Source organism: Hemitrygon akajei, chromosome 23, assembly GCF_048418815.1.
Source record: "Hemitrygon akajei chromosome 23, sHemAka1.3, whole genome shotgun sequence".
Lineage (NCBI taxonomy): Eukaryota > Metazoa > Chordata > Chondrichthyes > Myliobatiformes > Dasyatidae > Hemitrygon > Hemitrygon akajei.
Genome location: NC_133146.1, coordinates 2,032,326 through 2,058,913, shown reverse-complemented (window position 1 = coordinate 2,058,913; position 26,588 = coordinate 2,032,326). Strand labels below are relative to the sequence as shown.

Here is a 26,588-nt window from a genome sequence, read left to right as displayed (position 1 = left end):
GGATTTCCTGTTATGAGGTGGGCAGTCTCCACTGCTTTTGTAGGATTTCCATTCAAGGGCATTAGTGTTTCCATACCAGGAGGTGAAGCATGCTTTCCACCACATATCTATAGAAGTTTGTCAGCATTTTAGATGTCATGCTGAATCTTTGCAAACTCCTAAGGAAGTAGAGGTGCTGCTTTCTTCATAATTACACTTGCGTACTCAGCTGAGGACATTCTGAACAGATAACAGCAAGAAATTTAAAGTTGCTGACTCTCTCCACCTTTCATCTTTTGAGGACTGTCATGGAACTTTGGTTTATATCTCTGAAGTCAATGGTTTGAAATCTTGGTTTTGCTGACATTGAGTTAAGAAAATGTTGTTGTGGTACCACTCTGCCAGATTTTCAATCTCCTTCCCATCTGATTCATTACCACCTTTGATTCTGCCTACGACAGTGGTGTTGTTAGTAAAACTGAATATGGCATTTGAGCCAATAGTAAGTGTAAAGCGAGTAGAGCAGCAGGGCTAAGCACATGACCATGTAGTACACCTGTGCTGATGGAGATTGCGGAGAAGATATTATTGCCAATCTGAAATGACTGGCGATTGTAAGTGAAGAAATCGAGAATCTAATTCCACAAGGAGGTATTTGCGCTTATTGATGAGTTTTGGAGGGATGATAGAATTGAATGCCAAGCTGTAGTCTGTAAAAAGTAACGTGATGTATGTAGCTTTGCTGTCTGGATGTTCCAAGGTTGAGTGAAGAGCTATTGAGATGGCATTTGCTGTAGACCTATAGGTAGGCAAACTGAAGTGGATACAAGTTGCTTCTCAGATGGGATTTGATATGTTTCATTACCAGCCACGCAAAGCACTTCATCATTATGGATGTAAGTGCTACTGGATGATGGTTATTGAGGCAGTTTACCAGAAAGTTCTTGGACAATGGTATAATTGAAGTGCGCTTGAAGCAAGTGGCACCTCAGATTGGTGAAGTAACAGGTTAAAGATCTCTGTGAACACTCTAGCCAGTCGATCAGCACAGGTCTTTAGTACTTGGCCAGGATACCCCGTCTGAGCAAATTGTGATCAAACTCTGTGTTCTTCTTAGAAATAGCTTTCCACCTCTGTGAACGTGGCATAAAAGAGTAGCTTTTTGGCTTCTTGCTGAGCAAATTTGATGCAAGTTCTAATTCAGAGTACATTTGTATGAAAGTTAATTAGATTTGTATGGTGCTGTGTTCAGTGTACTTGATAGTAGAGTTTAATTTTGCTTGAGAGACCCTGAAGAGAATAATGAAAAGAAAAAAAATGGTCCAGAGGTTTCTGACCAACTCAGATTTTTTGCATCCTTGAGGAAAGAATTATGCGAGAGTCGGCTCCTCCTTGACATAGCCTGATGTAGCAAATGAGTAGCAAGTATGTTGGAATGTGGCATTGGTACATGGAAAGCTCCTACATTACTCATTTTCCTACATCGCTTCCTTCATTAAACTGAAAAACAAGTCAAATGGGGATTCTGCAGCATGTTACCTCGTATCCATGTATCCAAAGATTTCTATGATGAGGTCAGAAGCAGTATGTTATTGAAAATTAAATGTAGAGTTTTGTCCTTGTTCTTTGAGCTTTTTACCTAATCTCTAATAAAAAGCCATTTATGACAACATCAATATTTTACATTTAATGTTCCTTTTTTTTTCTTGTAAGGCCAAACAACCTTCTTTCTTTGTCATTTTTAGAAAATATTTTCCTTGTTTACAGAGCTGTTTTGTCATACTTCGGACATCTTGGTGTCTTAGTAGGTACTTGTCTCGATCACTAATGTGCTTAATCTATTAGATTCAATTGTCAAAGATAGATCGTGTGGAAACAGACCTCCTTTAAGGTTTGAACCATGAGCACACTATAGCTTTTTTCAGTAATTGGGCATGTTAATGCCTTTAGCTTCTGGCTGTTCTAAAGGGATGTTCTTGTGTTATGTGACTGTGCATGCTGGTCTTGAGAGTACAGTGAGCACTTGACCTGGATGGTGGGACTCCTTGATGGGTGTTGCTTTCCTGCAACAGGACTCTTTGCAAGAAAAGATCTTGCAACTTAACTCGATGTTAGTGAACTTAAACATTTTTTAAAGATGTTAATTGACTTTAGTGAGCAGGTGAGCCTTTTTTGACCAGATATACAGTCGGCCCTCTTCATCCGCAAGTTCTGCATCCATGAATTCAACCGCGAATTGAGAAAACCTGGAAGTGCTCTTCCAGCATGTTCAAGCATGTACAGACTTTTTTCTTGGCATTATTCCCTAAACAGTGCAGTATAACAACTTTTACATAGCATTTACATTGTATTAGGTATTATAAGTACCGGTAATCTAATATACGGGAGTATATGTATAATTTAAAGTATACGGGAGGATGTGCGTGGGTTATCGTGGATCAGGATGGAAAAAAAATCTGAAGTTCTCTTACTAAGTCAGTCGGAACAGGTACATCCGGTATTATTTAGTGTCAGTTAGTCAAACGTTTGTCTTAGTATATAGTATATATTTTACCTTTCTATGCATATAAAACACTTAAAAACATATGTTTCAGCGCCAGGCTTGTTCCCAAGTGTGAGCCAGTGACAGACTGCTTTCAAATGCACTCTCCATCCGTGCCGGTTTGATGTGGAGGATATAAAACTCAAAACCCAATAATTAAACCACTGCGTTGCTCAGTAATAATTGTAGCTTTCATCGGGGCAGGGCATTTCTCATTTTATCCTTTAAAATTGTTCCGATCGTTGACCGACGTAGCCTAACGTTTTTACAACGACCGATGGCGTTTCACCTTTTTACGATTGCTTTATTATTTCCGCTTTATTTTCAATCGTGATTATTTTCATGAACAGAAACACTGCAGATTCAGAGCTCTGCTGCCAGGTCCTAATGTCCAGCGGACTGAGACAACTTAAATAAGGTCTGGGATTCCGCTGGGTCCTAAGGTCTACTGTCTACCGCATTGAGACAGATTGAATAAGGGACTTGAGCATCTGCATTTTTTGGTATCCGCGAGGGGTCCCGGAACCAATCCCTCGTGGATAAGGAGGGCTGACTGCACTTATGTGCACCCAGTCTGTGTGCAGTAAAATAGCTGAACTCCACACAAAAAAAAGTGCATGGAATCAAATTGAATGTGCAACATAGAAACTGACTACAAAATTCAGTTGTTTGTTATGTGCATTTAGTTTGCTCTTTGCGGCATTTCATTAAAACAATTCCTTGTATAACCCATGACTGTTTTTTCATTTTATGTTGGATGTAATTTAGAATACAAGTGGCAATGCAAACAGTTACACCTGCAGAGCTGTTCAGAGGCTGAGACCTTAAGTTTTCAGTGGGGGGCCATCACCAAACTCCAAGCAGCATGCTGTGCTTGAAAGCCTTTAATCAAAATGATCAAGACATTTTTCTCTCTATATCTTGACTTGTGCTGGTTCCTGTCTTTCATGCACAAGTAAAAATGTCATGGAGCTTCAATGCCTATCTGTTATGCTAATACATCTATTAGTTTAATCAGAAAATGTAAAGAGAACCCCAGTAGGTTTGTAGAAAAATAGCATTATTGTTATATTGTAGTTCTAGTTTCACACGTGTGATTTACTTGAGCAATTATTTCCAGTTAAAGACTCCTGTATTTTCATCATTACTTTGCAGACAGACATGAACAGGTCTGTTATATTGAGCCGTATTACTGTAAATGCCTGTTTTAGGTATTCGGTTGACAACATTAATTCAAAGGATTTTCTCCCCGATGTAATTTGTTTGATCACATTATTTGGGTCATTCATTGTTTTTACTTTTTGATTTATGGTAATGGCTATTTACATATTTTAGGCTACCTTGACAAACAGGAAAATCAAAAATTAACACAGGCTTAATTGGAAATATTGCCATTTGAAGATTGCAACAACAAATCAGTTTTCATCTGTCCAAGAACAAATTACTTGAAGGAGTTATTGTGGATGAACCACATAAGATTTATGTAATTATTGCATTCTAGAAGCTTACAATTTAACTTAAAATATTGTACTTAAATATGTAACACTGATTACTTTGACTGTGTTTGTATAGCATGTCTAGTTGGTGGCTTCAGTCTTGTATAGCCATCTAGTTGATGGCTGTAGACGGTTGTTTACTTTGCAAAATATTGGGGCAGTTGAGCTCTGTGGTAATACTTAGAAACATAGAAAACCTACAGCGCAATACAGGCCATTCGGTCCACAAAGTTGTGCTGAACATGTCCCTACCTTAGAAATTACTAGGCTTACCCATAGCCTTCTGTTTTTTTTCTAAGCTCCACGTACCTATCCAAAAATGTCTTAAAAGACCCTATTGTTTCCGCCTGTACCACCATTGCCAGCAGCCCATTCCACGCACTCACCACTCTATGCGTTTTTAAAAAAAACAACCAACAACAACAACAACTTTCCCCTGACATCAGTTCTGTACCTACCCCCAGCACCTTAAACCTGTGTCCTCTTGTGGCAACCTTTTCAGCCCTGGGGAAATAAGCCTCTGACTATCCACATGATCTTATACATCTCTATCAGATCACCTCTCATTCTCCATCGCTCCAAGGAGAAAAAGGCCGAGTTCACTCAACCTGTTTTCATAAAGGCAATAAATGAATGCTCTTAAGCCCAGCAATAGGCTTAAGTAACAAACATCCAACAAAGTATAGCAAGTACTGTACTATAAAGAATTTTGTCTTTTTTGATTTATCAAATATCTGGAGCATTATTGCAGTTTACCTCCTATTTATCAGAAAATAGGGTAATGTTTAAAGATGTAGCTGAAGACTGTAGTGCAAGTATTAGAGACATTAGTTTTATTAAAGCACATTTTTCTTACTGATCCTATTTAAATCTGGTTTCAAATCTTTCATCAGTTCCTTTAGACCTAAAATGTTTTTAAAATCTAAGGTCTTTAAGGTCAAATGATTTTGGGAGTGATTCTACGTTCTTTAAAATAAGACCACAAGACTATAAGATATAGGAGCAGATTTAGGCCATTTGGTCCATCGAGTCTGCTCTGCTATTTCATCATGGCTGATCCATTATTACTGTCAACACCAATTTCCTGCCTTCTCCCCATATCTCTTCATGCCTAGACCAATCAAGAATCTATCAACCTCTGTCATAAATATTTGTTCATTTTGATCTTTCATTTTGAATAGATTGAGGGAGAATTAATGGACAACTTTGGAATGTCAGTATTGAATATTCCTGGTACTTTACTGCTCTTGGAGGTTTTGTGTTGTACAATGGGAATGATCGACCTGTTAATTTAGGAATGATTCAGTACTGCTGTAGGCATTAAGATGAAATTCCCACAAATTGCTGAGATGGATCACACCACCTTGGGTATAATTGGGGCCCGTGTATTATTTGCATTAAGCATATGCTATAGAAGTTGGAATGTAGCTGGTCCCAGTTGGTCAAAGAGACCCTGTATTTGGCCTTAAGTTAGGTTGACACTTGAAGTGTTTGATTTTTGGCAGGAGGCCATTCCTCTGAAAAAAAACAAGTGTTCCCTGTATTGACTTTGATAGCTCAGAATGCAAATACAAGTGTAGGCCACCAGGCCCCTTCAACCTGAATATGAACATGGCTGATTTATATTGGCCTTATCTCATCTCCTTTGTTGTGCCAGTTCCCCAAAGCACTCATTTCTATATACAGTCGGCCCTCCTTATCAGCGAATTCCACATGCGCGAATTCAACCAACCGTGAATAGCGAAAACCCGGAAGTGCTCTTCCAGCACTTGTTGTTCGAGCATGTACAGACTTTTTTTCTTGTCGTTATTCCCTAAACAATGCAGTATGATAACTATTTTACATAGCATTTACATTGTATTGGGTATTATAAGTAATCTAGAGATGTTTTAAAGTATACGGGAGGATGTGCGTGGGTTATCATTGGATCGGGATCGAAAAAATCGGAAGTTCTTACTAAGTAAGTCGGAACAGGTACATCCGGTATTATTCAGCGTCAGTTAGTCAAACATTTGTCTTGGTATATAGTATATATTTTACCTTCCTATGCATATAAAACACTTGAGAACTTATTTTTCAGTGCCGGGCTCGGGAACAGAAGTTCTCGGGACTCGGGACAGATTGCTATGGAGTGCACTCTCCACTGTGCCGGGTTGATGTGGAGGATCAAAACCCCAAAACCCAATAATTAAACCACTGCGTTGCTTAGTAATAATTGTAGTCTTCATCAGGGCAGACCCTTTCTCACTTTATCCTTTAAAATTGTTCCAATCGTTGACTGACGTAGCCTAATCTTTTCCAATGACCGATGGCGTTTCACCTCTTTCCGATCGCTTTATTACTTCCACTTTATTTTCAATCGTGATCGTGATTATTTTCGTGAACAGAAACACTGCGGATTCAGATCTCTACCACTGGGTCCTAATGTCCAATGCACTGAGACAGGTTAAATAAGGTCTGGGGTTCCACTGGGTCCTAAAATCCACTGTATTGAGATGGGTTGAATAAGGGACTTGAGCATCTGCGAATTTTGGTATCCACGAAGGGTCACGGAACTAATCCCTTGCGGATAGGAAGGGCCGATTGTAACCATATAACAATTACAGTATGGAAACAGGCCATCTCGGCCCTTCTAGTCCGAATCTTTCAAATTTATCTTTTTCCATCTAAAACACTTCAGTTCTGTTGGCTGCGTAAGTCTAGGGAAGACAATCTCTGCCCCCCCCAAAACATCGTTGGAGATTGAAGTGCAAGCCCATCCCCTTTTGTGTGGATGCTGCGAGGTTCGTTACGCTGTTACAAATAAGTACCATGAAATAACAGACAGTACACCGCATACAATTAAATGATTTAGCTTTATATTTCTTAACTTGACTAAAGGGTTAGTAAAGAAAAAGCAAGAAAATAAAAGGGCTCATTTTAATGAAACAGTTTAATGTGCACAAGTTGGAGCTCACGCCGAATCATGGCCCTGCTTCGGGTCGAGTCCTACAACCTCTTCTCTCCGGCGTCTTCTTCCTTCATTTCCTGCTGAACCAAAACCCAGCTTACGTGGGTAAGGCACACAACACGAAAAACACACTCCCTTCTTTGGACGGCTCACATTCCAAAGCACCCATTATCTCTAACCATAACCCAAACACTGCTTCTACAGAAAGACCATTACATTAGCAGTGAAACCTTTCCCAGGGTGTTACACACCTTATTGCAGAAATTCACTATCCCCTCAGGCAAAATTTCTCAGTTTTTAAATGACTTGTTTTGCAGCTAAGCCCTCTAATTTGTGACTCTCACTAGTGAAAATATTTCAACATCTACCCTATCAAACCCCATTAGATTCTTGTCTGTTTGCATTCTTTTAAATCTTAAGGAGAATGTTAATGATCCCAAAATACTTGAGCATAGAGATACTTTGGTGTTCTTCCTCAACCAGTGCCATCTAAAGGAAAAATTAACTGGTGGTTTGTTTATGGGAGGCCAATAAAAAGAATTGTGTGAAATCTTGAAGTGTTCTAAAATCAACAGTGTTTTGTTCTAGTTTCTATTAGGTTATCTGAGATCAAATCCATTGGAAACGATGTAAAAGTGCACAAAGCTGAATATGCACAAGTCCCTGATTTAAGAGTAAAGGTTTAATATTCAATACAAGTGCAGCTGACTCTATGTTCAGGAGGTAAAGGTGCATCATGCTAATGTACTATACAATCACTAGCAATGATTATAATGAGAACTAGCTTCAGTGAGTGTAATTATGAAGTTAATGTGCATCTCAAAGCTAAAACCTGTTAGTTTTTTAATACAGTTGTAATTTTTAAGCATATATTTATATTGGAAGTAAACCATTTAGTCAGCATAATTGCCTTATCCGTACTGCCAATGAGTAATTTTGGGTTGGATGGAAAATGTAACTTGTTTCTTTCTTTCTTTCTTTTTAAATCTTTTTATTAATTTTTTAAACAAACATAAATGAAACATGAATACAAAGTGTTTGAGAGTACATAATTAATAGTTTAAGTAGACATTCAAATATATAATAATCAATATATATAGCCTCCCAAACTCATAGTATTTATGAACAAAAGAAACAAAAAGAAAAAAAAAACCCAAAAAAGAGGAAAAAAAACACTAGCCAACATGGGCCATTGCATAATGTTAAATACATACAGTAGTGCCAATAACTCCGAACCTCCATCCAAATAATTAAGGATAATCAAAGTGAGGTTTAGGAAAAGACAATTTAACTCATATGAAAATGTTGAATAAATGGTCTCCAAGTTTCTTCAAATTTAACCGAAGGATCAAAAACAACACTTCTAATTTTTTCTAAGCTCAAACAAGAGATAGTTTGAGAAAACCACTGAAATATAGTTGGAGGATTAATTTCTTTCCAATTCAATAAAATAGATCTTCTAGCCATTAATGTAACAAATGCAATCATTCGTCGAGATGAAGAGGATAAACGACTATTATCCACCATTGGTAAACCAAAAATTGCAGTAAAAGGATGTGATTGGAAATTGATATTCAGAACTCTTGAAATAATACTGAAAATATCTTTCCAGTAATTTTGTAAACAAGGGCAAGACCAAAACATATGGGTCAATGAAGCAACATCAGAATGACATCTGTCACAGGTTGGATTAACATGAGAGTAAAATCGAGCAAGTTTATCCTTAGACATATGAGCTCTATGTACAACCTTAAATTGTATTAGGGCATGTTTAGCACAAATAGAGGACGAATTGACTAATAGTAAAATTTTCTCCCACTGCTCAGTGGATATAAGACAATGAAGTTCTTCCCATTCCTTCTTAATTTTTTCTGATACTTCTGGCTGTATTTTCATGATCATATTATAAATAACAGCTACTAAACCCTTTTGACAAGGATTCAGAGCTAAAATTCTTTCCGTAATGTCCAATGGACATAGTTTCGGAAAAGACTGGAGCTCATTATACAAAAAATTTCTAACTTGCAAATATCTAAAAAAAAAATGGGTTTTAGGTAAATTATATTTATTAGATAGCTGTTCAAAGGACATAACGCTATCATCCAAAAACAAATCACGAAAACATGTTATACCTTTTGTTTTCCATAAAAGAAAAGCTTGATCCATAAGAGAGGGCCGAAAAGAATAGTTAGATATTATAGGGCATGATAAAATAAACTTATTCAAACCAAAAAATTTACGAAATTGAAACCAAATTCGCAATGTATGTTTGACTATAGGATTACCGTAGTTATTTGTTTATTCAATTTAGATAAAGAAAAAGGAAGTGAAGATCCTAAGATTGAAAACAATGAAAAACTTGTTTCTTATTTTAAGTTTATGGGCAGAAGATTCATGCTTCTCTAAAATCCCATTAATGGTTCTGAATCTTACTAAAAATGACTTGAAAAATGTTTGTGCTCCTTTGCTCACCAGCAAGCAATGGACAAGAAATATAATAATTGTAATGTGATTGTCTATGATAATAAGTTACAATCTGAAACATGAAGCAAATTAGAACTTTTTATTTTCATATTTTAATTGACTGGTATCCTAAATCTTTCAGTGTGTCCTTGACCTTAAATAATTTTCAGTCAATTTACCGAAGTGTTGTGTGGTGTTGTTTTTTCAATCCAGAATAGATTTGATATGAACACTACTCAATGTTGAATTAACAATGCAGTTAGCAAAGCACTTGACATTTTACTTCTCCTTTCCTCCATCCTTGCCTGCAGTCCTTGGTAGTCATATTCTGTGACCTATTGGGGAGGGGGTGCATTCCTTTCTCTGGTCACTTTTTCCTGTCTCAGCCTCTTCCCAAAATTTTACTCTATCTTGTCTAGTTTTGGCTTCTAGCCCCATTCCCTCACATTCAATGTTAGTTAAAAAAATTAAATGATGTGGCAATGCTGTTTTTAATATAGGATTTGTTGAAACATACAACTATACAAAGATGGTTGTGGTTCTATTAAGCAGAAACTTTAAATTATTTTCTACTGCAAAATAATTACACATTGCTATCTACAGATGAGATCTTTAATCTACCCAACAGATGTGAAAGACTTGACAGATGGAGTTAGCTCGTGCTGACATTTCATTCGCTAGGCAATTGAGTGACAGTGATTTTCCCTTTTGTGTGAAATTGTCTTGTTTTTGATTTGACTAGGGCAGTGCATTCAGTTGATTTAATATTTTTTAATTGACCACATTTTAAATGATCAATGGCTTTATTATTTAGAAGATAACTCTGCTTCCCACTGATAAAGCAAGTATCCTCACCAAGACAGCTATATAGTATACATTTGTTTTCAGTGGTTTCTGATTGTCCTGTTTAATAAGTGGCAAGCAAAATCTGCAGGATTTGAACTGTTCCACCTGCTGCGTGCATGTTCCTTCACTTCAAGTGTTCATTTTCTCTTTTGATTCAAGATGTAAATTATCTCCAAAGCAAGGGGAGGGAAGTGGGGGGGAAATGCCCCTTGAAATGACGAACTGTCCATGACAATGAATGGCTATGTAGTAAAGAAATCAAAAATTGTGGTTTCAAACATTGCAATTACAGCTCCTGTATGTGCATATATGTTCAGGCTGGGGTTTCCACCGGAGTTGAACGTTTGGTAAGGTTAAGCTGCTGTGTGCATGAAATAACTTGTTCAATTGGATTTGTGTTTCTGAGATAATTAATCCACCCCTTAAAATATCAAGATTAATGTTTCCTGAGAAGTGAAAGACCAATAGTTTTTAAAAAAAATATTATGCTTATGTCAATCTAAGTGGATTTTCTTTTGCTTTTGAAATGAATATGTTAGCAATGTGTTTTCTCTTTATACCAAATCAGAATGTGCAAGCTATGTTCTTGACTTTGTGGAATATAGGTGGTTGATGCAATAAGATTGCCCTTGATTATTACCAAGGTGAAATTCTAAATTGTAAAACATGTACTGTTACATATCGCTACAGTTTTATTTGCCAAAAATTAGTGTCATTTTCTTCAGTGCATCTCCTATTGCTTGGAATCAGAAGAAAAATCTTGTCAGTATGAAGGAAATTTATAACAAAAATGTCTGCCAATTATACAGTATTGTACTGTAAACATTTCTGACCAAGATGCATTTGTTGTTTAAACAACTGTCTGTTCCGATTGAAGAGTCAATTATTTGACATACAACACTCACACCATCTTACACTCCACTATAAAATCCAATCCTTCTGCTAGGCATTATTTTCCAACCTGACCCTTGTATTAAAAACTCATTAAGAGCTTGTGATTTCTACAGGAGCTATTTGCTGGTTAAAATTGGGAAATCTGTTGGGTACCCAGAATATGCTTGAAATATAAATTTGATCCTCATTCTGGTGTTTAAGGAATCATTTATCATCTTTATCATTCCTTTATATGAATACATAGAAAGCCATTCTGTCTTCTATATATTTCTAACTTTTAAAATTCATCTTGTACTAAAGCAAAGCTGGGTTTGTTTAGGTCCACAGAAATAAAGATAGTGTTCTTTTTTCCTTTTCTTTCTGCAGCAAAAGAATACAACTTCAAACACTATTAAATTCAACCTTGTGAACAAAGCACAAAACTTATTCCCTTCCACTGCATTATGTAATTTATTAACTTTGATCTTGACCCAAGATTTCATTTAAATCTAATTTTATTTTATGGCACATTACGTAGGAGAAAATAGGGCTGGAGCTCTCAAAAGTATTTTTCACCTCAATCCCCATCCTATCTTCTCCACTCACTTTATTCATTCGTAGTCACTTTATTGCAGGTGGTTAATTCATTAGAAGTTAAACCGTGGAGTGTTTAGTTGGTCATTTAGCAGTTGTAGTCTTTGAATCCTGATTATAAGTAGCATGAACATATTCTTATTTTAGATATGAATATTCCTAATTGAATTTAAAAAAATTGCTTGATAGGCAATTGCTTTACAGTAAGTTAGTAACAATATTTCTTTTTTTTGTTGCAGGAATATTTCTGTTGACATAAATGATACGCCAGAGTAAGGATGTTCAACAGGTGGACTGCGACTACATTCCAGATTAAAACTGGATATGTTCTTTAATGGCAGATGTGCAGTTTGGTGCCATATCAGATTTCACTTTATTTTGTGTAGTAGAAAATTTTAAATAAGAACCCTTCCAACTGTTGAAGATTAGAAATCCTTCCAAAACATTTTCAAATTGGCTACTGATTTTGCAGCCATTATGAGTAGCACATTAGGAAAAGAAAAGGACTGCAAAGAAAAGGACCCTAAAGTTTCCTTGGGAAAGGACAGGGAAAGGGATGGAAAGGCTTCTGGTGGGTTTGGAAAAGATGGTAAAGAGCGAGAGTCCAAAACCAAAGGGAAAGATGCCAAAGAAGGAAGAAAAGAATCTAGTGGGGTACAACCAGGAGTGCAATTCCAAGTGGACAATACAATAAAACGGCCAAATCCAGCACCAGGACGTAAAAAATCTAGTAATGCTGAAGTTGTTAAGGAATTAAACAAGTGTCGTGAGGAGAATGCAATGCGTTTGGACTTGGCAAAAAGATCAATTCATGTGCTTCCAACATCGGTCAAAGAATTGACCCAATTAACTGAACTTTATTTGTATAGTAATAAATTGCAGTGTTTGCCAGTAGAACTGGGATGCCTTGTGAACTTGGTCACCCTGGCACTGAGTGAAAATTCACTTACAAGTTTGCCTGATTCTCTTGATAACTTGAAGAAACTGAGAATGCTTGATTTACGGCATAACAAACTGCGAGAAATCCCTGCAGTAGTGTACAAGCTGAATTCCCTTGCCACTCTTTATCTACGGTTTAATCGTATAACTACTGTGGAAAAGGACATCAAAAATCTATCCAAACTTACAATGCTGAGTATCCGTGAGAACAAAATTAAACAGCTCCCTGCAGAAATAGGTAAGTATATTCAGTGTTGTAATGCACGTTCAGTACCATTTGAGCATCAGTTTCCTTGAAGGTTCATTGAAAATGTTAATGGCATAAATGCAGTAGTTTATGTGCTTCTTTGTTTATTGATTTGTTTTATGTATGCATGAGACATGCTGTAGCTTTACAAATGACAGTAATTGCCAAAACTATTCTCAGTTTCAATTACTTGGCATTGTTTTCAGAGATATGGGGTGGCAATTTCACATTGACCACCTGATTTCAAAAGTGTGTAGTTGTGCAAAACTCTACAAATTCTGGAACAATCCTTTGATTACAAAGAATGTTGTTAGGCTGGCAGTTGGCCACGAGAAAGTTAATTGTCAAATGATGTCCTAAATGTAAAAATGAAGAACAAGTCATCCATCTAATTCCTGAGAGCAGGGGTAAATCCTTCCCAGACGTCCAATATAATTTTGCATTTGCTCCCTTAATAGAACTAATGCTTTTGAGGCCACTAGAAATTTCTGATGAGGTACTTATTGTTCTAATCATTCAGTGCTGTAGTTGTGTGTATTTTCAAAATTGTTGTGAGAAAGGAAAGAATAACATGCTGGCTTTGATTTTAATATGCTGGGCTATTTTGATGGATTCTTAGATGATTAATGGGAAAATAGGATGAGTAGATCTTTAATCCCTCATTAACACTATCATATACTTTTCCTCAATTATTCTGTTATTTCTGATTACCATTTCTTGACTATTTGTAGAAATGATTTCCTTGATTACCTCATGGCAGGTTAAGGTTTGATTACTTAGAACAGAATTACACAGGAGTCAGCCCTTTAGATTGTGATGATGTGCAAAACTAATTAAGCTAATAACATCTAATTAAATTAATACCTTTTGCAAGTCTATATCCCTGTAATTCTCTGCATATCAATGTGGTTATCTAAGAATCTGTTAAATTAGTTAATTGTATCTACCTCCACCATCATCTTTGACAGTGCATTCCAGTCACCCACCTCAGTGTTTAAAAAAAACTTATCTGCACATGTCCTTTGAGCTTTCCTCCATTACCTTACAGGTATGAGCAAAAATTGTCAATGTTAGGGTTTTAATCCTTTGTTAATAAATAAGGGAAATGTCAGTATTTGGGCACTAAGGCTTGGAAAGTCATTGGAAACACCAGTCACCCCAACCATAAACTGTTTCAGCTGCTTTTGTCTGGTAAATGGTACTGCAGCATTAAAGCTGGGACCAACAGGCTAGGGGACAGCTTCTTTCTACAAGCCATTACTTATAAATTCACATAACTGTGATGGAGTCATAACACAAAGATTCTTGCTCCCTCGCATTGTGGGGCAGATGTAAGATTTAAATAAATTCAAATTAGTATTTTCAGTCCCATTGCAAGGTATTATTTTCTGATCTGTTACTGCATCACATCTTGTAACCTGTCACTTGTTAATACCTAAAGGTTATGGTGGGTTGCAATCATTTACTGAACTGCGAATTGAGAAAAAAGCAAGATGTTTGTAATATTTAGCAGGTCAAGGCGCATCTTTGACAAAGTTGATGTTTGAGGTTCATGACCTTTCCAAAAAATATTTCGTTCAGAACTGGACTTTCTGTTGAGGGAGGTACTTAATTGGCAGTGTACCTTCTGAGAGGGCTGTGTGAAATGTACATGTTATGTTATTGAGCAAGCCAAATTGAAAATTTTCTGTGTATTTTATAATTAATGAAGGGAAGCTTGTTTAAGTCAGTAATACAGTACTATCATCGCGCACTATGGCACAAGCAGGCCCTTTAGTCCAAGTATTCTAGATATTCATTGTTCAGGGAACTATTTTTATTTGCTAAGCTTCCTATGCAAATTAGGTGCTTGATAACTGCAAAAATGATTGTGGTTTTAAACCTGAGGAGATGCTACAGAACTGAGCTGATGTATACAGTACTGTTCAAAAGTTTTAGCACCTTAGATTCTTTATATAAATTTTGTCATTGATGTTTATTTTTGTCTTCTGCATTAGTGTCATTAGAAAAGAACAAGTATTAGATTTCCAAGCATTCATTTTCAAAAAACTTCCATGCTACAGAGAAACTTTTGTATTTTGTTAAAGAAAGTAACGTATTGAGTAGTAGACTACTTTTCAAATGAAAAGTTGATTACTTTGTAGGTATATAGTCCAATGCAGGATTAAACAAAGGTAACAAATGTGGTAAGGGTCAGTGGTTAACTGAAACAGAAATGGGTCTCCCGGGTGAACACGTGGCTTAGAAACTGGTGTAGGGGGCAGGGTTTCAGATTTCTAGATCATTGGGAGCTCTTCTGGGGCAGGTGGGACGTGTACAAGAGAGCCGGGTTACATCTGAACTACAAGGGGACCAATATACTTGCAGGGAGGTTTGCTAGTGTTATTGGGGATGGTTTAAACTAGATTTGCAGAGGGATGGGAACCAGAGTGCCAGAGTAGATAGTGGAATGGGGGTAAAAATAAATGATGTTAGTAGTTCATGCAAAGTCACAAATAGTATGGTTGTGTGTGGTGGTAATAATCTTCTGAGGTGTGTATATTTCAATGCGAGGAGTATAATGGGAAAGACAGATGAGCTGAGGGCGTGGATTGACACGTGGAATTATGACATCATAGCCATTACTGAAACTTGGTTACAGGAGGGGCAGGACTGGCAGCTCAATGTTCCAGGGTTCCGATGTTTCAGACATGATAGAGGCAGAGGGATGAAGGGTAGGGGCGTGGCTTTGCTAGTCAGGGAAAATATTACAGCAGTGCTTCGGCAGGACAGATTAGAGGGCTTGTCTACTGAGGCCATATGTGTGGAGCTGAGATACAGGAAAGGTATGACCACATTAATAGGGTTGTATTATAGACCACCCAATAGTCAGCGAGAATTGGAGGAGCAAATCTGCAGAAAGATAACAGACAACTGCAGGAGACAGTAAGTTGTGATTGTAGGGGAGTTTAATTTTCCACACATAGATTTGGGCTCCCATACTGTTAAAGGTCTAGATGGGTTAGAGTTTGTAAAATGTGTTCAGGAAAGTTTTCTAAATCAATATATAGATGTACCAACTAGGGAGGATGCAATATTAGATCTCTTATTAGGAAATGAGTTAGGGCAGGTGACGGAAGTGTGTGTAGGGGAGCACTTTGGTTCCAGTGATCATAACGCCATTAGTTTCAACTTGATCATGGATAAAGATAGATCTGGTCTTCAGGTTGAAGTTCTAAACTGGAAAAAGGCCAAATTTGAAGTAATGAGAGGATCTAAAAAGTGTAGATCGGGACAGGTTGTTCTCTGGCAAGGATGTGATTGATTAGTGGGAGGCCTTCAAAGGAGAAATTTTGAGAGTGCAGAGTTTGTATGTTCCTGTCAGGCTTAAAGGCAAACTGAATAAGAATAAGGAACCTTGGTTCTCGAGGGATATTGGAACTCTGATAAAGAAGAGAGAGATGTATAACATGTATAGGCAACAGGGAGGAAATAAGATGCTTGAGGAGTATAAAAAGAGTAAGACAATACTTAAGAAAGAAATCAGGAGGGCTAAAAGAAGACATGATGTTGCTTTGGCAATCAGAGTGAAGGATAATCCTAAGAGCTTCTACAGGTATGTTAAGAGCAAAAGGATAGTAAGGGATAAAATTGGTCCTCTTGAAGATCAGAGTGGTTGGCTATGTATGGAACCAAAAGAAATAGGAGAGATATTAAATGGGTTTTTTGCATCTGTATTTACTAAGGAAACTGGAATGGAGTCTATGGAAACAAGACAAACAAGTAGCGAGGTCATGGAATTTATACAGATTAAAGAGGAGGAGGTGCTTGCTGTCTTGCGGCAAATCAGAGTAGATAAATCCCCAGAACCTGACGGTATTCCTTCGGACCTTGAAGGAGACTAGTGTTGAAATTGCAGGGGCCCTGGCAGAAATACTTAAAATGTCGATATCCACGGGTCAGGTGCCGGAGGATTGGAGGATAGCTCATGTTGTTCTGTTGTTTAAAAACGGCTCAAAAAGTAAGTGGGGAAATTATAGGCCGGTAAGTTTGACATCGGTAGTAGATAAATTATTGGAAGGAATACTAAGATAGGATCTACAAGTATTTGGATAGACAGGGACTTATTAGAAAAAGTCAACATGGCTTTGTGCGTGATAGGTCATGTTTAACCAATCTATTAGAGTTTTTCGAGGAAGTTACCAGGAAAGTGGATGAAGGGAAGGCAGTGGATGTTGTATATGTGGACTTCAGTAAGGCCTTTGACAAGGTCCCGCATGGGAGGTTAGTTAGGAAGATTCAGTCACTAGGTATACATGGAGAGGTAGTAAATTGAATTTGACATTGGCTCAATGGAAGAAGCCAGAGAGTGGTAGTGGAGGATTGCTACTCTGAGTGGAGGCCTGTGACTAGTGGTGTGCCACAGGGATCAGTGCTGGGTCCATTGTTATTTGTCATCTATATCAATGATCTAGATGATAATGTGGTAAATTGGATCAGCAAATTTGCTGATGATACAAAGACTGGAGGTGTAGTGGACAGTGAGGAAGGTTTTCAAAGCTTGCAGAGGGATTTGGACCAGTTGGAGGAATGGGCTGAAAAATGGAAGATGGAGTTTAATGTGGACAAGTGTGAGGTATTGCACTTTGGAAGGTCAAACCAAGGTAGAACATACAAGGTAAATGGTAGGACACAGAGGCGTACAGTAGAGCAGAGGGATCTGGGAGTACAGATACATAATTCCCTAAAAGTGGCATCACAAGTAGATAGGGTTGTAAAGAGAGCTTTTGGTACAGTGGCCTTTATAAATCAAAGTATTGAGTATAAGAGTTGGAATGTAATGGTGAGGTTGTATAAGACATTGGTGAGACATAATTTGGAGTATTGTGTGCAGTTTTGGTCTCCGAATTACAGGAAGGATATTAATAAGGTTGAAAGAGTGCAGAGAAGGTTCACAAGGATGTTGCCGGGACTTGAGAAACTGAGTTACAGAGAAAGGTTGAATAGGCTAGGACTTTATTCCCTGGAGCGTAGGAGAATGAGGGTTGATTTGATAGAGGTGTATAAAATTATGATGGGTATAGGTAGAGTGAATGCAAGCAGGCTTTTTCCACTGAGGCTAGGGGAGAAAAAAACCAGAGGACATGGGTTAAGGGTGAAGGGGGAAAAGTTTAAAAGGAACACTAGAGGGGGCTTCTTCACTCAGAGAGTGGTGGGAGTGTGGAATGAGCTGCTGGATGAAGTGGTGAATGCGGGCTCACTTTTGACATTTAAGAAAAACTTGGACAGGTATATGGATGAGAGGTGTTTGGAGGGATATGGCCCAGGTGCAGGTCAGTGGGAATAGGCAGAAAAATGGTTCTGCACAGCCAAGAAGGGCCAAAAGGCCTGTTGATGTGCTGTAATGTTCTCTGGTTATATGTTTAAGAGCATTGGTGTTTCTGTGCTAGGCTGTGATACAGTAATCAATATACTCTCCTCAAAGATTTACAAAATTTGTAAAAGTTTTAGATGACATACTAAATCTTCACAAACTTTTAAGAAAGTAGAGGTGCTGCTATATTTTCTTTGTAATGGCACTTGTGTGCGGGACCCTAGGCAGATCCTTTGAAATGATAACAGAGGAATTTAAAATTGATAACCCTCTCCTCCTATGATCCCCTGATGAGGACTGGCTCATGGACTTGTGGTTTCTTCCTCCTGAAGTCAATAATTAGCTCCTTGGCCTTGCTGACATTGAGTGAGAGGTTGTTGGTGAGGCACCACTCAGCCAGATTTTCAATCTCCCTCCTGTATGTTAATTCTTTATCATCTTTTATTTAACCAATGATAGTGGTGACCACCAGTAAATTTAAATATGGTATTGGAGCTGTGCTTAGCCGCACAGTCATGCGTATAAAGTGTGTAGAGCTGGAAGCTAACCACACAGTTTATGGTGCACCTGTGCTTGTGATTGTGGAGGAGATGTTGCCAATCTGAATGCACTGGGGTCTGAAAGTGAGGAAGTCAAGTTGCACAGGACCTAGAAGTTGAAGCTTATTGATTAGTTTTGAGTAGATGATAGTATTGAATGCCAAGCTGTAGTCAGTGATGAGCATCCTTTTCAATATTTTTATCGGACTGTATGCAACTGCCCTGATAACTCTTTTTGTCATACCTTTAAGCAACTGATATAATTGGTCTTTGGATGAAATAATCTCAAATTCTGCCTAATATGCTTGTGTAGAAGGCCGTAGTCATTAACAGATGAATTAAATGATTAACTCAGTACTGGTTCCAATAGGATCCTACCACTAAACATATCTTCACCTTCCACCCACCTCCCCCCCCCCCCCCCCCCCCCCCCCCCCCCACCAACTTCCACAGGGTTTGCTCCCTTTGCGATTCCCTTGTTTATTTGTCCCAACCCACTAATCTCCCTTCAGGCAATTATCCCTGCAAGTGGTCTAAGTACTGAACCTGCCCATACACATACCCCACTCCCCCACTTCCACTCAGGGCTCCAAACAGTCCTTCCAGGTGAGGCAGCATTTTACCTACTAATTTGCTGGGTTTGTGTCTGTGGCTCCCAATGTAGCCTCCTCTACTTTGGTGAGACCCACCGTAAATTGGGGGATTGCTTCACTGAACACCTCCACATCATCTGCTACAAGCTGCATTTCTACGTGGCCGAACATTTTAATTCTGATTATCATTCCCGTTCCAGCGTGTTGATCTATGGCCTCCTCTTGTGCCAAGCTGAAGTCACCCTCAGGGTAGAGGAGCAATAATACCTTAGATTCTGTCTGCTGACCTTCCAACCTGATTGCATGAATATCAATTTGACCATCTGGTGAACAAAATTACTTCCCCCACCCTCCCTATTCCCCAATCTGACCTTTTACTAGTTCTCACCTGCCTATTACTTCTCTTTAGGTCGTCTCCACCCTTCCTTTTCCCTAGTGTCCTCTCTCCTCTAAAAGATTCCTTCTCTAGCCCTTGACCTGTCCCACCCACCTGGCTTCACCTATCACCCTCTAGCTAGCCTCTTCCACTCCCATCATCATTTTATTTTGGTGTCATCCACTTTTCCAATCCTGCAGAAGGTGTCTTGGCCGGAACTGTCTACTCTTCCATAGGTGCTGCCTGACTCTCTTCCTCCACTATTTTGTGTGTGTTGTACTGGTAATTTTTTTCTTTTATGGTACTCTACTGAAATGATGCAAATGGTATTGTTTTAGATTATCAAGTCTTGAACACAGTTACTCAATGCAAACTATACTCAATTTTATTCTGATGTATATTCTGTTTGAAAACTTACAGTATGAAAATACACTTTCAGTAATATTTTGAATATTTTCTTGAGTAGAATTAGAGGATGACATCTTGATAATTTCAAATAGTGCTGTAGATGTGATTAAGTTGTCAAAAATTTGGATCACAAAAACAGTAAAATGGAAGGAAAGGGAACATGACAAACTGCCTATGTCACTTATTAATGTTTTTCACAATTGATTAAGAAAGAGTTCAGAAGGATGTTTTACAAGCAGAAAATTTGCTTCCAAACTCTATCATCAGCTAAATTAAAAAGGTCCTTTCAGTGACCCCTATGTTACAGCAGTTTTGATAACAGAAGTTTACCCTTACAGAATTCAACATCACTACCCAAAAATTTGAATCCTTCGCTACTTGGCACTTTGTGTCTATCAACCTTCATCCCTCCTCAGTCCACTTATCACCTCATGCTCCTGTCTCACCACTTTCCTTGCCCTCTATACTCAGGCTAATGCAGGATTCCACTCATGGATATTGCTTGACTTCTTGTGTCCCTTCAGCAGGTTGGTTGCTCCAGGCACCAACATCTGCAGCCTCTATTGAACTCCAAGCTCTGAGATTCTGTATAATATTCTCTCTCAAGAAATTTGTGTGTGGTGTGTGAATAAATGCAATTTTTTCCAACCCGTTTCTGATACATGTGTTGACAATGTGGATTTATTACAAAATGTCAAAATATGGACTGTTTTCTAGGAACTCAGGCCCACCCTGTGTCAGTAGCATCATTGTTAAATGGTAACTTACTTGAAATTTATAAATAGAATTGATTTATCACAATTTTAAGTGACGATACTCTTGAAGATGAATATTTCCGTTGCCTACGTTTGATGTCCAATCACACTGTAAATTGTCACCGCATTGATAAGACTCAAAAGAATGATTCTCTAATCACACTGATGTAAGCAGATGTGCAGCTGGTAGTGATGCTGGAAATATGGCAGCAATTTTGCTTCTACAAAGAAATCCACAAAAATAATGTGGGCCATGCGCACTCCAGGAACAGTACCATCAGTGTGTAATTATCATAATCAAAACTAGACCTAATCTTGTAATACTCTGTAGCCCTTTTCCATTTCTTGTCATTATAAAATTACAGTATTGATAAGTTGGTTTATTATTGCCTTTGTACCGAGTTACACTGGACAAACTTTGTTTTATATGCCATTCCATACAGATCATTTCATTATACTGCACTGAAGAAGTATAAGGGAAAACAAGACAGGATGAAGAATAGTGTTAGAGAAAGTTCAGTGCAGGCAGACTACAAGATGCAAAGCCATGATGAAGTAGATTGTGTGCACAAGAACGTACCTATCAATAGTCTTATAATAGTGGGATAGAAGCTATCCTTGAGGCTGGTATTATGTTTTTTTTTATTGTTTGCTAAATGGGAGGGGAAGAGAATATCCATGGTGGGAAGGGTCTTTCATTATGTCAGCTACTTCACTACAGTAAGTCAATGAAAAATGTAGACGGACTCCATAGAGGGGAGGTTGGTTTCTGTGATAAGCTGAGCTGTGTCCTCTACTGTGCAGCTTCTTGCCTTATCAAGCTGTGGTGTATTTGGTTAAGATGATTTCGATGGTGCATGGATAAACATTAATGAGGGTCAAGGGGAATATTGTCATAGAGAATACAGCACAGAAGCAGGATCTTTGGCCCACCTAGCCCATGGTAAAACCATTTAAACTGCCTAGTCCCATCGACCTACACCAGGAGTAAAGCCCTCCATATCCTTACTCTCATGTATCTATCCCAATTTCTCTAAAATGTTGACCTTAAGGTTGCATAGACTACTTGTGCTGGAAGCTCATTCCACACTCTTACAACCTTTTGAGTGAAGAGGTTTCCCCTTGCGTTCCCCTTAAACTTCTCATCTTTCACCCTTAAGCCATAACCTCTGGTTGTAGTCCAACTCAACCTCAGTATAAAAAGCCAGCTTGTATTTACCCTATCTATGCCCCTCATAATTTTGTACACCTTTATCAAATCACCTCTCAGACTTCTATGTTGTAAAGAATACAGTCCTAACCTATTATTCAATCTTTCTTATAACGCAGGTCCTCCAGACCTGGGAATATCATTGTAAATTTTCTCTGCATGATTTCAATCTTGTTTACATCTTTCCTATAGGTATGTGACAAAACTCCAAATCAGGCCTCACCAATGTCTTATACAATTTCAACAATACATTTCATCTTCTGTACTCAGTATATTGATTTATGAAGGCCAATGTTTCAAAAGCTTTCTTTATGACTCTATCTACCTGTGACACCACTTTCAATGAATTATTGTACCTGTATTTCCAGATCTCATTGTTCTACCAAACTTCTGAGTGCCCTGCTATTCACTGTGTAAGACTTAACTGGCTGGTCCTACCGAGGTATAAAACCTCACATATGTCTGTATTAAATTCCATCTGTCATCAGATTCCTCTGCAAGCCATGATAGCCTTCCTCACTGTCCGCTGTGCCCTCAGTCTTGGTGTCATCTACAAATTTGGTGATCCAGTTAATTTACATTATCATCTAGATAATTGATTATAGATGTCAAACGACAACGGACCCAGTACTAATCCCTGCGGCACACCACTAGTCACAGGCTTCCAGTCAGACAGGCAACCTTCTACCACCGCTGTCTGGCTTCTCACACGAAACCAGTGTTAAATCCAGTTTACTATCTTACCCTGAATGCCAAGCAGCTGAACCAGCCTCCCATGCCAGACCTTATGAAGTTCCTTCCCTTGTCCATGTAGGCAACATCTACTGCCTTGCCTTCATCCACTTTCCTGGTAACTTCATTAAAAAAAACTCTAAGATTGGTTAGACATGACCTACCATATATGAAGCCATGCTGACTATCCTTACTCAGTCCATGTTTATCCAAATAGTTGTATATCTGGTCCCTTAGAATACCTTCCAGTAGCGTTCCCACAATTGATGTCAGACTCACTGGCCTATGTAATTGCCTGGTTTCTGTTTAGAGCCTTTTTTAAACAGTGGAACAACATTGGTTATCCTCTAATCATCTGGTACTTCTCCTGTCTTTGAGGATGTTTTGAATATCTCTGCTAGGGCTCTGGCAATTTTTGTACTTGCCTCTTATAGGGTCTGAGGGAACATTTTGTGAGGCCCTGGGGATTTATCCACCCTGATTTGCGTCAGCTTCACAAACACCACCTCTATAATCTGTACAAGGTCCATGAAGTCGATGCTACTTTGCCTCAGTTCTGTTGACTCTGTATCCATCTCCTGAGTAAATGCAGATACAAGGAATGCATTTAAAATCTCTCCCATCTGTTTTGGCTCCATACATGGATACCATTCTGGTCTTCCAGAGGATCAATTTTGTCCCTTGCAATCATTTTGCTTTTAATGTAGCTGTAGAATTTATTAGGATTCTTCTTCAACTTGCCTATTAGAGCAAGTTCATGCTTTAAGCCTTCCTGATTTTCTTAAGTGTTCTCTTGCATTTCTTGTACTTCATAAGCACCTCATTTGTTCCTACTAGGCTAGATCTGCTTATGCACCTCCTTTTTTTCTCCTAACCAGGGCCTCAATATCTCTTGGAAATCAGGTTTCCGACACCTATCTTTACCTTTACCTTTTATTCTGACAGGCACATACAAACTTTGTACTCTCAAAATTTCATTTTTGAAGGCCTTTCATTTTTCAAGTACTCCTTTGCCAGAAAGCAGCCTATCCCAATCCACACTTGCCAGATCATTTCTGATACCATCAGAATTGGCCTTTCTCCAATTTATAATTTCAGCCCTTGGACCAAACCTATCTCTTTTGAATATTTACTTTGAAGCTAATGGCATTGTGGCCACTGGATGCAAAGTGTTCCCCTAAACAAACTTCTGTCATCTGCCCTGACTCATTCTTTAATAGTAGATCCAGTATTGCATGCTGTTTCCTTGGGACTTCTATGCACTGATGAGGGAAACTTTCCTGAACACATTTGACAAACTCTATCCCATCTAGTCCTTTTACACTATGGTATCTACAGTCAATATGTGGAAAGCTATAATCAACTACTGTCACAACCTCAAAAAAGAGAAAATCTGCAGATGCTGGAAATCCAAGCAACACATACAAAATGCAAACACGAGGAAATCTGCAGATGCTGGAAATTCAAACAACAACACACATAAAATGCTGGTAGAACACAGCAGGCCAGGCAGAATCTATAGGGAGAAGCGCTGTCGACGTTTCGGGCTGAGACCCTTCGTCAGGACTAACCGAAAGGAAAGATAGTAAGAGATTTGAAAGTAGTGGGGGGAGGGGGAAATGCGAAATGATAGTGAAGACCGGAGGGGGTGGGATGAAGCTAAGAGCTGGAAAGGTGATTGGTGAAAGTGATACAGAGCTGGAGAAGGGAAAGGATCATGGGACAGGAGGCCTCAGGAGAAAGGGGGGGGGGGGGGGGAGTACCAGAGGGAGATGGAGAACAGGCAAACAACTAAATATGTCAGGGATGGGGTAAGAAGGGGAGGAGGGGCATTAACGGAAGTCAATGTTCATGCCATCAGGTTGGAGGCTACCCAGTCGGTATATAAGGTGTTGTTCCTCCAACCTGAGTTTGGATTCATTTTGACAATAGAGGAGGCCATGGATAGACATATCAGAATGGGAATGGGACGTGGAATTAAAATGTGTGGCCACTGGGAGATCCTGCTTTTTCTGGCGGACCGAGCGTAGGTGTTCAGCGAAACGGTCTCCCAGTCTGCGTCGGGTCTCACCAATATATAAAAGGCCACACCGGGAGCACCGGACGCAGTATACCACACCAGCCAACTCACAGGTGAAGTGTCGCCTCACCTGGAAGGACTGTCTGGGGCCCTGAATGGTGGTGAGGGAGGAAGTGTAAGGGCAGGTGTAGCACTTGTTCCGTTTACAAGGATAAGTGCCAGGAGGGAGATCGGGGGGGGGGGGGGAGGAGTGGACAAGGGAGTCGCGTAGGGAGCGATCCCTGCGAAAAGCAGAAAGGGGGGGGGGGAGAGGGAAAAGTGTGTTTGGTAGTGGGATCCCGTTGGAGGTGGCGGAAGTTACGGAGAATTATATGTTGGACCTGGAGGCTGGTGGGGTGGTAGGTAAGGACAAGAGGAACCCTATCCCGAGTGGGGTGGCGGGTGGATGGGGTGAGGGCAGATGTGCGGGAAATGGGAGAGATGCGTTTGAGAGCAGAGTTGATGGTGGACGAAGGGAAGCCCCTTTGTTTAAAAAAGGAAGACATCTCCTTCGTCCTGGGATGAAAAGCGTCATCCTGAGAGCAGATGCGGTGGAGACGGAGGAATTGTGAGAAGGGGATAGCCTTTTTGCAAGAGACAGGGTGGGAAGAGGAAAAGTCCAGGTAGCTGTGAGAGTCTGTAGGCTTATAGTAGATATCAGTAGATAAGCAGTCTCCAGAGATGGAGGCAAAGATCCAGAAAGGGGAGGGAGGTGTCGGAAATGGACCAAGTAAATTTGAGGGCAGGGTGAAAGTTGGAGGCAAAGTTAACGAAGTCGACGAGCTCAGCACGCTGGAGGAATTCATCAGGCCAGGCAACATCTATGGAAAAAATATACAGTCAATGTATCATGCCGAGATGCTGCTGAGTTCCTCCAGCATTTTGTATGTGTTGTTATAACAACCTTGTGTTTCTTGCAATAGTCTGTAATCTCTTTACAAATTTGTTCCTTTAAATCCCGCGGACTTTTGGGTGGTCTGTAATATAGACCTATTAACGTGGTTGTACCTTTCTTATTTCTCAGTACCACCCATAACACCTCACTAATGAGTTCTCCAATCTGTCCTGATGGAGCACTGCCATGACATTTTCTCTGACTAGTAATGCTAGCCTTCCTCCTTTAGCCCCTCCCACTCTGTCACATCTAAAACAATGTAACCCCAGAATATTGAGCTGCCAGTCCTACCTTTTTTGCAACCAAGTCTCATTAATGGCTACAACGTCATAATTCCAGGTGTTGATCTAAGCCCTGAGTTCATCCACCTTCCCTACGATACTTATTGCATTGAAATATACATAGCTCAAGACACTAGTCAGGCCATGCTCAACCTTTAGGTTCCTTAGATTCCTGAGGATTGGAGAATGGCTAATGTTATCCCACTTTTTAAGAAAGGAAGGAGGGAGAAAACAGAGAACTATCGACCTGTCAGCCTGACATCGGTGGTGGGAAAGATGCTAGAGTCCATTATTAAGGATGAAATAGTGGCATATCTAGATAGCAGTGATAGGATTGGGCTGAGCCAGCATGGATTTACCAAGGGTAAATCATGCTTGACTAATCTGTTGGGAGTTTTTTGAGGATGTAACCAGGAAGTTAGACGGGGGAGATCCAGTGGATGTAGTGTACTTCGATT

General features: G+C 39.2%; 1 protein-coding gene across 2 annotated transcripts in view; it reads left to right on the top strand.

Moving 5' to 3' along the window:
- The window catches only part of shoc2 (SHOC2 leucine rich repeat scaffold protein), a 159,536-nt gene that overhangs the window by 72,962 nt on the left and 59,986 nt on the right, over positions 1-26,588 (top strand). For both annotated transcript variants that reach the window (XM_073026849.1, XM_073026848.1), the window contains exon 3: positions 11,983-12,920. In XM_073026849.1, the coding sequence (XP_072882950.1) occupies positions 12,221-12,920 (700 nt within the window). In that variant the 5' untranslated portion in view covers positions 11,983-12,220. The remainder of the gene's footprint in view (positions 1-11,982; positions 12,921-26,588) is intronic.